Source organism: Balaenoptera physalus, assembly GCF_965194825.1.
Source record: "Balaenoptera physalus genome assembly, chromosome: 5".
In the NCBI taxonomy this organism is placed as follows: domain Eukaryota; kingdom Metazoa; phylum Chordata; class Mammalia; order Artiodactyla; family Balaenopteridae; genus Balaenoptera; species Balaenoptera physalus.
In genome coordinates this window covers 112,823,656-112,837,217 of record NC_138884.1, presented here as the reverse complement: position 1 = coordinate 112,837,217, position 13,562 = coordinate 112,823,656, and the positions used below count along the sequence as shown (strand labels likewise).

General features: G+C 48.7%; 1 protein-coding gene across 6 annotated transcripts in view; it reads right to left on the bottom strand.

The window, feature by feature from the left end:
- LOC309660903 (solute carrier family 2, facilitated glucose transporter member 9-like) overlaps positions 1-13,562 on the bottom strand; it is a 122,622-nt gene that overhangs the window by 97,551 nt on the left and 11,509 nt on the right. For 2 of the 6 annotated variants that reach the window (XM_082462023.1, XM_082462026.1), the window contains exons 2-3: positions 6,258-6,329; positions 387-455 (exon numbers count right to left, since the gene is read on the bottom strand). The exons of 1 other annotated variant lie outside the window; for it this stretch is intronic. In XM_082462023.1, the coding sequence (XP_082318149.1) occupies positions 387-396 (10 nt within the window). In that variant the 5' untranslated portion in view covers positions 397-455; positions 6,258-6,329. Of the gene's footprint in view, positions 1-386; positions 456-6,257; positions 9,127-13,562 lie in introns of those variants that run through there. 3 more of the 6 variants (XM_082462024.1, XM_082462028.1, XM_082462025.1) reach the window with 3 other exon arrangements.

The window sequence follows — 13,562 nt, the reverse complement described above, 5'->3', positions numbered from 1 at the left end:
CCTTTTGATAGAAGTTATTCTATGAAAAAAGATGTTTGGAAATGCTTCTATCACCGTGTGGCTTGGAAACCAAAGTGACGGACACAGACCACCAATTCAAACTCTCAAATCTGCACATTAAAAAAATTTTTGTGAACAATTTAAAAAATATTCCTGTTTGAAAATATTCCAAAAGAAGGGTTTCAGTGCGTCTTGCGAAATTTTGGTTGTTAAAATATAAAAAAGCAACATCTTCCGATTATTTTGCAAGAACAACTGGTTGACGGCGGGGAAGATGGAAATTTACCAGCTGCACTTGCTCCTCCCCCTTCCCTGGGATGGTTCATTCCTAGAGGGTGGGATTGCGGGATGAATACCAACGTGTTAGGTTCAGCCAGCCTTCTCACCTTCTTCCATTTGGATCTATTTCACTTCGTGAGGTTCTTCTTCAGCTATCATCACCATCAAGGCCAATACTGAAATAATAATGGGTATTACTTGCTGAAGGTTACTCTATGCCAGCCACAGTTCTACATGCTCCCTGTGCCTTTACTTGTTTAACACTCCTATAACCACCCTCTCTTAGTGTTCCCATTTTGCTGGTGAGAAGAGAGGAGAAACTTGCCCACATTCAGGAGAACTGGGATCCCTGAGAGCAGAGCCTGAGACAAGGATTGGGTGCAGCAAGTTGACACAAATGATGGTTGCAGAAAGCAGGTGTGAGGGGTGGGGAGTGTGAGGCATGGAAGGAAGAGGTTGCACGAGGCATGTCTTGAGGAAGGAGGCTTCTACGGACAAAAGGGGTCAATTCCGCTGGACGTCTGAGCAGCCCATGGACCGTCTCCCAGAACTGTTGCGTGGCGGAGGCTGCCCCCAGGGGCATTAACTCCCACATGTCCACATGGCACTGCAGACGAGCTGAGTGGCATCCTGGCTGCGGAGAAGGCCTGAGTGTGCTGGAGGTGGGGGGAAACGGCAACCTGCCTCTGTGCTCTCGTGGGACTGTCATCATAGCTGGGCTGAAGTCAGAGTGGGCCTTGGGATGATGTGATGGGGCACCAGAGGAGGCCACTACTGTCACCAGCTGGTAGTGGAATAGTTGGGATTAGAACCCAAGCAGGGGCTCCAAAAACTTTGCTCCTTCCCAATGCTCAGTTATGCTCCCTGGGACTCAGGACCAGACCTTTCAGATCTTTGAAATGCTTCCTTCCTCCCTCCCTCCCTTTCTTCCTTCTACCCTCCTCCCTTCCTTCCTCCTTCCCTCCCACCTTCCCTCTTTCCTCCTCTCTCTTCCTAAATTTCATTCTATATCCTGAATTCCTGAAGGAGACCAGAGCATCCTTTGGCTTTAACTAAACCATCTGTTTGCCCATCACTTTCATCAGACTGAGGCGAATGTCTAGATTGTAAATTTAGCAGCGATCTCATTACACTTGGGAAGCAAGGGAGGAGTGCTTTGGACTGACTCTTGCATTCTTTTTTTCACCCAGAGCCCATGAATAACTATATCTCTTTCCTCCAGTCTTTAGGTGAAGGGGCAGGAAACCATGCTGGGGGAACACAGCATGCGGCGTGGTGTTGGGGGTGTCCTGCAGCCAGTGAATGGCCGCCACCGCTGCCCTGTCATCACCGGAGTCCTACCAGCTCTGGGCAGGTGCTTATGCTGGTGTGAGGCTTGTGACATGTCATACCAGAGGCTGGGTCTTATTCAGGGCCTGGTATGCAGCAGGTGCTCAAACTACGTTGGATAAACGTAACTGGACCCTACTCATATTTGCTAATGTTTAGTCCAGAGGAGCGGGTGCTCTGGGGGGAGGGGCCTGGATGTGGGTGGGGTTGGTCTTGTTTTCCTTGGCCCTGAGCCAGACAAGGACCAAGGGCAGCAGCTGTGATGCATCGGATGTCAGCCCGTCACTAGAAAGAACTGTCTGATTGATGTGTTCAAGGGTGGGCTGGGCGGTCTCTTGAGCAGTGAGTTCCCCATCCCTGGAGGTAAGCAAGGAGAGGCCTGATGACCACCTGTCAGAGGTGTTGTGGGAGGAACCCGGGCATTAAACAGGAAGATGGACAAGGTCTCTAAAGCAAGTGCAGAACCCCAGAATCGTGCAGGTTCTATGGGAGACCGGGGCACGGCATCTGTGGGGTGGAGGGGGAAGCAGTGGGACCGACACATGCAGTCGTAACTAGCTGTCTGTGGAGAGAGAGGAAAGGGCTTTAGAAACTGGTCGTCTACGAGCCATTTCAAAAAGTCATTTTCTATGGAACACAACCCTCCCAGAGGAGTCCATCGGCTTGAATTTTCAAGCCATTGCAATAGTTCATCCCATCTACCCCAGCGCCTCCCCTCCGGCTCAGCCTCCCACCCTCGCCCTGGCTTCCCGGCTCACACCTCATTCATACTCCTGGCCGTGCTCTAATCCCTAACTCCAGAGAACTTGAAAAAAGAATGAGAATTTGCATTTCCCAACTGGAAAGAAACCCCTCTGGGAGGCATGGTCAACTCGCGGGCTGGGAAAGGGACCTGTTATGTAACCAGATCTTGTACCAGTTAAAGACTCGCCTTTGTTCAAGGGGACTCAGGCCCTGAGGCAGGCAGGCGCTAGGAGTCTAACATTTATTGTGTGCCTACTGTGTGCCAGACTCTGGGCTGGGTGTCTTACAGACTTCCCTGCGATTCCTAGTGTGGTTTGGTCCCCTGAGCCTCAGGAAATTAGGAAATATGCCGGAGATCTCAGGTCGAAAGGGAGACAGTCAATGTTCCACCTGGCTCTGTCTGATCTTTCTTTCCGCACACCTCAAAGGATGACGAAAAGAAACTGCGGAGCTGAGAAGCTACCGGAAGCAAATTCAGTTCATTTCAATTAACCTGCGGCATCTGAGAGCTTGTGAAGTGCCACGGGTGCAGAGGTCTACTGCGTTAAGGAAAGAAAAAGGCACGGTTTCTGCTCGAAGGGGTTTTCTCAAGTGGGAGCCAGAATGCAACTCACTGCCGCTCCAGGTGAACAGTGATGGATGCGGGGTCTGCAGGAGCCTCACAAAACCCCTGCCATTCAACAGATGGGGAAACCAAGGCTCAGTGGGATGGTGTGATGTGCCCGTGTCACACAGGAGAGCTGGCGTTTCCACTGCTGCACTGCCTCTGCCCACAGGGGTGATGCAAGCCTAGCTCAGAGGATGGTGTTGATGGGAGGCGGTCACAGACAGCAGGCCTCCTGGTATCACCCAAGCTTGTTCATCTTGCATAACTGAAACTTTATGCTCATTGATAGCAACTTCCCACCCCCTCTTCCCTGCACCCCAGTCCCTGGCAATCACTATTCCACAGTTGGAGTCTATGAATTTGACTATCTTAGATCCCTCATGTAAGTGAGATCATGCAGTATCTGTCCTTCTGTGACTGGCTGATTTCTCTTAGCCTAATGTCCTCCAGGTTCATCTATGTTGTCACATATTACAGGATTTCCTTCTTTTGTAATGCTGAATAATATTCCATTGTATGTATACACCACATTTTCTTTACCCATCCATCCGACAAGGAACATTTAGGTTGTTTCCACGTCTTGGCTATTGTAAATAGTGCTGCGGTGCTAATAGGAATAGAAGTGCTAATACTTCTTTGAGATCTTGATTTCGATTCTTTTGGATGAAATTCCAGAAGTGGAATTGCTGGATCATACGGTAGTTCTAGTTTTCATTTTTTGAGGAACCTCCAAACTGTGTTCTGCAGCAACTGCCCCATTTTGCATGCCAACCAACCGTGTGCGAGGGTGCAAGCTTTCCAATTTCTCCACATCCTCACCAATACTTGTTGTCTTTTGTGTTTTTCATAATAGCCATCCTGACAGGTGTAAGGTGATATCTCATTGTGGTTTTGATCTGCATTTTCCTGATGATTAGTGACATTGAACTACATATATATATATACGCCATTTGCATGTCTTCTTTGGAGAAATATCTATTCATGTCCTTTTCCCCTTTGAAAAATCAGATTACTCATTTTTTTGGTTTGTTTGTTTGTTTTTGCTATTGAGATGTAGTAGTTCCTTATGTATTTTGGAGATTAACCCCTTATCAGATATATGGTTTGCTAATCTTTTCTCTCATTCATGTAGGTTGCCTTTCACTCTCTTATCTCCTTTGCAGTGAGGAAGCTTTTTAGTTTGATATAGTTCCACTTGTCTATTTTTGTTTTTGTTTCCTGTGTTTTTGGTGTCAAATTCAAGAAAATCATTATCAAGACCAATGTTGTGAAAATTTCCCTGTTTTCTTCTAGGAGTTTTATATTTTCAGGCCTTACATTTAAGTGTTTGCTTCATTTGTAGTTGATTTTTGTGTATGGTGTACAATAAGGGCCTAACATTCTTTTGCATATAGTGATCCAGTTTTCCCAACACTGTTTGTTGAAGATACTTTAGCCCATAGCTAACATCATACTCAATGGTGAAAAACTGAAAGCTTTTCCTCTAAGAATTGGAACAAGGATAGGATGTGACTCTCAACCACTTCTATTCAGAAGCCCTAACCAGAGCAATTAAGTGAGAAAAAGAAATACAAGTCATTGAAATCATAAAGGAAGAAGTAAAATTGTCCTTGTTTGCAGACAACATGACCTTATATATAGAAAATCCTAAAGACTTCACCAAAAACTGTTAGAACTAATAAGTGGATTCAGTAAAGTTGCAGGATACAAAATCAACATACAAGAATCAGCTGTGTTTCAACACACTGACAATGAACTACTTAAAAAGGAAATTAGGAAAACAATCCCATTTGCAAGTATCAAAAAGAGTAAAATACTTAGGAATAAACTTAACAAAGGAGGTGAAAGGCTTTTACACTGAAAAAACATTGATGAAAGACACAAATGAATGGAAAGATATTCCATGATCATGGATTAGAAGACTTGATGTTGTTAAAATGTCCATACTACCCAAAGGGATCTACAGATTCAGTGAAATCCCTATCAAAATCCCATTGGCATATTTTACAGAGATAGAAAAAAATAATCCTATAATTCATATGTAACCACAAAAGACCATGAATAGCCAAAACAATCTTGAGGAAAAAAACAAAACTGGAGGCATCACACTTCCTGATTTCAAAATATATTACAAAGCTAAAGTAATTAAAACAGTGTTGTACTGACACAAAGACAGACAATAGACTAATGAAACAGAATAAAGAGCCCAGAAATAAACCGCTGCATATATGGCCAACTGATCTTCACTCAAAATGGATTAAAGATATAAACATAAGACCTGGAACTGTAAAACTCCTAGAAGAAAATGGAGGGGAAAAACTACATAATATTGGTTTTGGCAAGGATTTTTTTGGGTATGACACCAAAAGCAAAATTAGACAAGTGGGATTATATCAAACTAAAAAGCTATAGTAATCTAAATAGTATGGTACTGGCATAAAGACAGACATACAGACCAATGGAATAGACCAAAGAGCCTAGAAATAAACCCATGCATATAGGATCAACTGGTCGAAACAAGCTGTGGCTTTGAAATGGGCAAAATGGCAATGGGACCAAAGGCTCACACTGGAGTGAGAGAGAGCTGGGCTACAGCAGATTCCCTCCCTATATAACCTGGAAAGTCACTTGGCAGCTAAAACCTCAGTTGCCTTCTGTAAGGAACTGGAGTTAATATCTACACCAACAAGACTAGCCAACATTCATGGAAGGCTGCTCTGTGTGTCAGAAGGTACTTGTAAGAATCAACTGACACGGTGTATAATAGGTGAGTTATCCCTGATGAACAATAACTATTAGAAGTAGCTTTTGGAGGTAGAAATAGTGGAAATACTTGTTAAAAACAAACAAACAAGAAAGCAAATGACAACAAAAATGGGTTTCCTCCCAGGTCAATGTCTGCCTCACCCAGCCACAGGTATTCACTGGTTTATGATCAACCCTCTGACTGTGGATGGATTCCTGCCCTGTCTCCCTTCACCTAGTTAATGTCAACACATCTTTTCACCCCAGCTCAATTGCCACCTCTTCCAGGAATCTCTCCCTGATCTCCCTCTAATCATCCCAAAGGAGCTCCACACTCCTCCCTTTGTAGCTCCTGGCCTGGGGCAATCTCACACTAGTCCCGAGGTTTGCCTGGCTCCTGTCGGGCTCTCTCACTGACTGCTTGCTTCAGGACCAGGGGTCCTGTCTGGTTTTGCTCCATATTTTATCCTTCAGGTTTAGCACTGTACCTGGTACACAGTAAAAACTCCATAAATAAGTGGGCATCGAATGAGTGGTGACCTAGTTTACTCACAGTGCAGACTCTATTACAATGGCCTTCTCTAAGCTGCACTTCAGACTTGCACCTTCAGCTCCTACAGAGGGTCTGTATAAAAAAAGAAAGCATAGAAAAATATCATTTTCAATTGCTTTAACTTTAGTTCAAGGCTCTATTATGAGTCCCAAGACCCCCCTCTGGAGGGTCCCTTGTAATAAACGGTTTTTTGAGTCGTGTGTAAGTAAAGTCTCTCTCTCCTGAGACATTGATCTGCTTCTCCTAAAGAGAGAGTCTGTGGATGCCCCAGTGCCTTTCTTGCCCTGGCTGCCAGGACGCTCAGAGGCTAATCTGGTTCCTCCCCCTAGAAAAACAACAGAAATGCTTCCCATGATGTAGGCGATTTCCAGGCACTGTTCTAAGCCTTTTGTGTGAACCAAATCATTTAAAGGTTCAAAACAATCCAATGAGGTTAGTGCCACAGAGAGAGGCCCCAAGATAAAGGCTGCACATAACCGGGAAACGGCAATGAAGGAGTATGAACCCCAGCAGCTTGGCTCAGAAAATCTGAGCTCTTAACCTCCATGGTGTGCTACCTCGCCATAGCTCTGTGCAACCTGGTAGAGGTTCTTCCTTCTCCTTCCATGGCCCTGAGTTTCATCTGTAACACACACACACACACATACACACACACACGTGCACGCACATGCGCTCACTTGCTTATAAGCTGCCTCAATTTTTTCCTTGACTCCTATAAAGCAGAAGATGGAGTCGCTAATACTTAATAAAAAGAGAGAAAAAGAAGCCTCTAGGGTGTGGTGTGGCAAGGCCACTTGACCTTTAACCTCCAGCTTCTTCATCCCTATGATGAGGACCATGTGTCCAGGCTCCCTCACAGCTTTGTGGTACTTACTCTCCCATATGCCAGATACAAGGGATTGTAAAAGTTATGGCCACTCTTGCTCCAATAAACCACTGATATGGGAGGAAAAAGCTAGTGGCAGGGTGATCATGGTTGTCTAGCAGGTTAGAACCACTGGGGCCACCGTCAAATGCAGGCTGGTCCTCCCGTGAACTTGGCCCGAAGCTCATCTCCTGCGCCTTTGGGGATGGGAGGGGGCGATGAGCGTATAGGGGACGTGAGCCAGGAGAAAGGGCCCGGACACTGCTCAGCCACTGACTTGCCTGGGGCCTCAGGCAAGGCGCTCACCCCTCTGGGTCTCAGTCTGCAAAATGAAGGCGGTGTGTCAGCTTTGGTTCGTTTCTATGTCCTGAGGCTGGAGGAAGGTCTAAGCTGAGCTCAGCTACTCTCCTCCAGACGCATTCCATTCGAGCCAAACTTTGTCCTCATGCTTTTTGGTCAACAATGTATAACCCAGATTCTGTGGTTTTATAAACAAAGAGCCAGGCAAGCTTGGGTTCAAGAACCAGCCCCACCGCTTACCAACTGAGTGACCCTTGCCAGGTTGTACCAACCTCCCTGAGCCTCTATTTTCTCACCTGTAAAGTGGGGGTGAGAACGCAGATCTCTTAGCTGAGGAATGGTGTAACGGGCGAGCCACTGGGATGCGCCCGGGTGCCGCAGGTCCTTAGCACGTGACAGGTCCCCTCCTCCCTTCTCTCGGGCCACTGCACAGAGTTAGGACGCCTTCCACCTGTGCACCTGTGTTTCAAGCAGGCCTCGTGTATTTGTTCATTTATTCAACACACGTTTATTGAGCACCTACAATATACCAAAAGCTAGCTCTCTGTGAGCCCTAATCTCAAGTGCTTGAGATCTGACCTTAGGGAAGGGCAGCCTTCAGGTCGTGCATCAGTCTCCACGTCTGACTACGATCACTTTGACTGGAGCCTATCCTGAACACTTCCACGATATTCCACGTCCGGTTCCTTCCCTCTCAGCACACGTTCAGACATCCCTGCCTGCACAGCCTTCCCTGCCACCGCGAGTGACTGCAAGGAGTCTCGAAATGGGGTGACTTCGTATATATACACATGCTTTGCTTTAACCTGGAAAACGTCTACCCGGAGGCAGACCGCTCCAGGGAAGAGGTAGAAACTATCAAGGCAAAAACATCAGAAAGCCCAAATTCTCTGAAACATCTCCCTGGTAAAAATGGCTGGTCTGCATCCTACAGGTCCCTCACTCCTGTCTCCCCCTCTTAGCCTTCTTCTCTTCCATGTTCCCAGGGCAAGTCAGCCTCTTGTCCAATTGCCATGAACAACTCCAAGCGTGAAGCACAGAGCTTCGAGAAGCAGCGTGCTCTGGAGACCAGAGGACAAACTGTGCTGTGAGGTGTACTCTGTACTCTGGTTTCGTTCATTCTTTCAACAACTGTTTAATGAGCACTTACTACGTGCCAGGCTCTGCTCTAAGTGCTGGTGTTCTCTGCAAAGAACAAAAGAGGAAAAGTCCCTGCCCTCAGGGAGCTTTCATTCGAGTGGAGGAAACAGATACTAAAAAAATTAACATAGAACTATGGAAGTTCCGGTAGTTGATAAAGTTCCAGTAAAAGAAGAAAACTAAATCAGGGTGAGTGACAGTGAAGAGGAGAGGATGCTGTTTGAGCTACTGTAATTGGGAAGATATTTTTGAAGAGGTGCCACTGCAGCAGAGAACTCAGTGAAGTGAGGGCACAGGGCCAGGCAGATACCTGGGGGAAGAGCCTTCCAGGCAGAGCAGCAGGTGCAAAGGCCCGAGGGTGACATGTGCCGGGAGCATCCCACCATTCACTAGTTGAGTCAGATCCTGCCCACTGGGACTCAGTCCCAGATCAGCCTTTTAGAATCTCTCCTGGGTCCCTGGGGCTAGAAGCCCGCAGACCACAGTCCCAGGACTCCGTGCTAGCCCACTCCTGCTAGAGTCCACCCATAAGAGGCACTGATGTGCATGAAGATAGGAGGAAAAAGACTTTCTTCTGCATCTGGTTAAACCTCTGGCACCTTCTGCATCTGGTTAAACCTCTGGCACCGTGAGCGGTGGCAGCTCCTGCTCAGTCTCAGAGACAGAGGCTCTTGCGTCCTCACTGGCAATGACACCCGCCACATTCCTGCCAGCAGCTCTAGTATCTGCTCTGCAGCGGAGATGGGCTGCCTGTGGATTCAGCGAGGAGGGAGGACTTGGGGCTCAAGCCTGAGTGGTGACTCTGGGGGACCCAGACTGCTCCCCTGCCCCAGCACCTTGGCAATCATGTCCTGCATTCCATGCCTCTCTGTCTGAAATGTTATTCCTATTATTCCTGTGTCCTGAGGGTGACACTGACCAGTGTATCGACCTGCTCAGGGACCATGACATCATCTCCCTGAATCTCTCTGAGTCTTAGTCTCCTCATCTGTATAATAAGGAGTAGAAACTTTGTAGGCCTTTTTTGGGGTGAGGCTTAAAGCAATGGATGCAGTATGCATACCTCTGTTAGTTTCCCATGGCTGCTGTAACAAATTACCACAAACTTGGTGGCTTAAAGCAATGCAAAGTATCATCTTACACTTCTGGGGGTCAAAATCTGAAAAGGGTCTCACTAGACTGCAAGCAAGGTGTTGTCAGGGCTGAGTTCCTTCTGGAGGCTCTAGGGAAGCATCCACGCCTTGCCTTTTCTGGCTGAGGCTGTCTGCTTTCCTTGGCTCATGGCCCCTTCCTCCATCTTCAAAGCCAGCAACCTTGTGCCAAAACCTTCCCATACAGCTGTCTGCGGGCTCTCTCTCTTCTGCCTTCCTTTTCCACTTATAAGCATCCTTGTGATTACACTGGGCCCACGTGGCTAACCCAGGATAATCTCTGCATCTCAAAGTCAGTCGACTAGCAACCTTCATTCCACCTGCATTCTTAATTCCTTTGCCACGTAACTTAACCTGTTCATAGGTTCTAGGAAGTAGGATGTGGACACCTTCTGGAGGTGGGGGGATCATTATTCTCCCTCCCACACTAGCACACAATAGAAACTCACATGATAGAAACCATTTTGAGCCCATTTTATTTCGTGCCATCTCACTGCCCCTTGGGTGACAGGACACTCCAGCAATGGCATCTGTGACCATCCTGTAGTGTGAGCCCATGAGTGGTAGCAGACCCTGGGTGCCTGTTTTCCAGGAGCCCTGGGCCCAACCCGAGATCCTGCCCCAACATGCCAGATCCTGACCACGGAGCCTGCAGCTGGACCAGCCTATAGAAAGTAACTCGTCCGTCCTGATTACACAGGTGGGGAAACCACAGCCCAGAGAAGCAGCACAGCAGGACCAGGGCTCCTGATGCCAGCAAGGGTGTAACACCGGATTCTGGGGTCTCTCTTGGTGCCTGCTGTCTATAAGGGCTTGAAAAGACTGATACCCAAGAAATAATTAGCAAGGATGCTCAGGGGATGCACCTGCTGTTCCAGGAGTCACACGGCCGACCATTCCTAGCTGCATCTCCCCTGCAGACCGCCCAGGCAAAGCTGATGAGTCCCGGAGCCCAGGTCTGGGACTTAAAAGTCTCTATTCCACTGCTTCCGGGAGGGAGCTCCGTGGCTCATAAAATATTAAAAAGGACATCGTTGTTATTTCATTAAACACCCAGTGTACGAAGAACGAGTTCTGGGATATCTGGGGATCTGTTTGGGGACGTGTTCTGTGCCCACCAAGCACATTCGTGAATTCTCGCAGGTTCTTCATATCTGAGTCCGGAGAGTGGGTAAATGTCTTCTGCTGCCCCCTCCTAGAAATTGGGGTGATTCTTGTAGAACCCTCAGCATTAGGGCCCCGTGAGACGCGAGATGACAGGTAACTGGCAAGAATCTCCCTCTGGGAGTCAGGGGCCCCGGCATTTGAGCCCCTGCTCCATGGACGGTCAGGTGGTGGGGGGATGGTGAATCCCAAACCCCTCTGGGTTGAGTTGCTCGGCTGTGGGAAGGGGAGGCCAAGCTGCCTTCTCCCTGCCCAGGAATTTGGTGAGACTGACTATTTTTAATGACTTTCACAGGTGAATGCTCTTCAACAGCTTGGACCACGCTTTCAAGTCCTTGATTTTTTTTCTTACCTATTCGGCACGCAGCCAAGTGCAAGACTATGTTGGATGCTGGGGAAGGGGGAAGGTAGGGCGGGTGGTGCTCAGCACTCAAGGAGATGCGGTCCCTGCCAGGGAGAGTGACACAAACAGCAGGTGACTCCAGAGTGTCACCAGTACCAGGGTGAGATGAATAGGGGAGTGAGGGACAGGGTAGGGCTGAAGGATGGGGTAGGGCTCAGTGTCATGTGTCAACTTGGCTGGGCCACAGAAGGCAGATATTTGGTCAAACACCAGTTTAGCTGAGGGTGACATTTACATCAGTAGACTTGGAGTAAAGCAGACGGTTCTCTGGAATGTGGGTGGGCCTCACCCAATCAGGTGAAGGCCTTAAGAAGTAATGACTAAGGTCCCTGAGGAAGAGGGAGCACTGCCACCAGACGGCCTCCAGACTCGAGCTGCAGCATCAGGTCTTCCCTGGGTCTCCAGCGCCCACCATCACATGTGCCAATTTCTCAAACTAAATCTCTCTCTCTCCCCCTCTACACACACACACACACACACACACACACACACACACACACACACACACACACACACCATATTGGCTCTGTTCCTCTGGAGAGCCCTGACTAGTACAGGGGCCACCCTGACCACCTTGGGACCCCAGGGAAGACGTCACTCTGTCTCACTCCTCCTCTGAGGGCGCTGTTCTAGAGGCGCGTGGCCTACCACACAGTGGCGGCAGGAGGACGTGCTCACAGACCCCCGACTATAGGGCTGGACCTGACCGAGGGCCACAGCCCCTGTGCTCTGTAATCCCTCACCCCGGGTGTCCAGGCCAGGCTGTGGGGGGCAGCTCACAGCCACTGGCGGAACACAGCCAGGGAACTAAGGCAGCCTTGTTCCTGGGACACACACAGGGCTCCTCTGGGGCTGACCTTGGCTGGAGGACGTGCCAGGGCCTTGCTGAACCTTCCCTGTCCTGTGCAGCACCTAGACCCTTCTGCCCAAGCCCTGTCCCTCTCCTCTCCACCAGGGGTTGGGCTGGTCCCATGTCTGTGATCTCTCCACCTCCCCTGGTCCCTCCACATTCCCTTCACACGCACTTATGCCAATAAGTTCCTGCCCACTGGTCCACCTGGTGTCCGCTTCTTAGAGGACCCTGACTGACAGTTGGCAGCCCAGACAGTGAATTCGGAACCCCTCAGGTGGGCTGCACTGAGCCTCCTGGCATAAGTAGGAATAAGCTGGGCAAGAAGGAAGGACAAGCATCTTCAACAAGGCGGCCATCTCCTGGCCTCTCCACAGCCCTTTGAGAGAGGCCTGGTATTACAAGATGACATGGAAGGTCTTCCCAAGGCCCAGGACCTCTCTGCCTGACCCCAAGTTCTCGGCTGTGACCAGGATGCTCATGGCCTGTATGGGCAGTTGTTTCCTTCCCTTCCTGGACAAGGACCTACTTGATAAAAAACAAGTGTTTGTTGACTGACTATTTTGGCCACATGATTATAATGACCACAGCCGATGTTGCTACAGTGTTTTTGCACACTGCAAAGTATTCTCACATCCATGATCTTATTTCATCATCCTTCTGGTCCCTCAAGATAGGCATTTGTGCTATTCCCATTTCACAGATGAGAAAACTGAGCCTCATCTGAGATGATGGGCATCTTGCCTGGGTTCACAGGGCTATCATGTGGAGAAGCAGAGGCTGGAACCCCAGAGGCTGGGCTGCTGCTTTGGAGCCCACATACCATGGCTTCCAAAGAGCCTGGGAGCATCAAATAGCAGCAGTGATGTTACCGGTATAAAGAAGGAAAGAAAAGTGTGTAAACTTAACGGCTGACACCAGAATGTCTTTCAAGGAAAGAACTGTCTTCACTGAGAAAAATATTTTGATAAGTGCCTGGAGTAGGAGGTTTTGCTGAACGTTTGCATGGCGGCTGGCTCCAGCTTCAGAAGGGAGGGAAGCTGCTCCACACACTAGAAGGAGAAGAAATTGGAGCTCAGTGGCCCTCTGAGCAGGCGGAGCGGACGAGCAGAGATAAGAGGGGAAAACAGAGGCTGGTGAGAGGCAGGAAGTCAGGCACCTTGGGTAGCGCGCCCCTCCGGAAACCCTCCAGTAATCCTGTGGGCGTGACTGCTGCTGTGCATTTGAGGAAACCAAAGTAGGTGCTGAAGTTCAAGTTGGGGTTATTAGGCTATAAGACAGGGCAGCATGCAAGAATGCTGGTACCCAAGACAGCTCGAAGCCCAGAAATGCTCAGGACTTCAGAGACATTTGAAGAAGCCTTTGAACATCCCCGTGCTGTGGAATTGAGGGGATAGGCAATTCCTCCCAGCACTGAGGGGCACGGGGACCC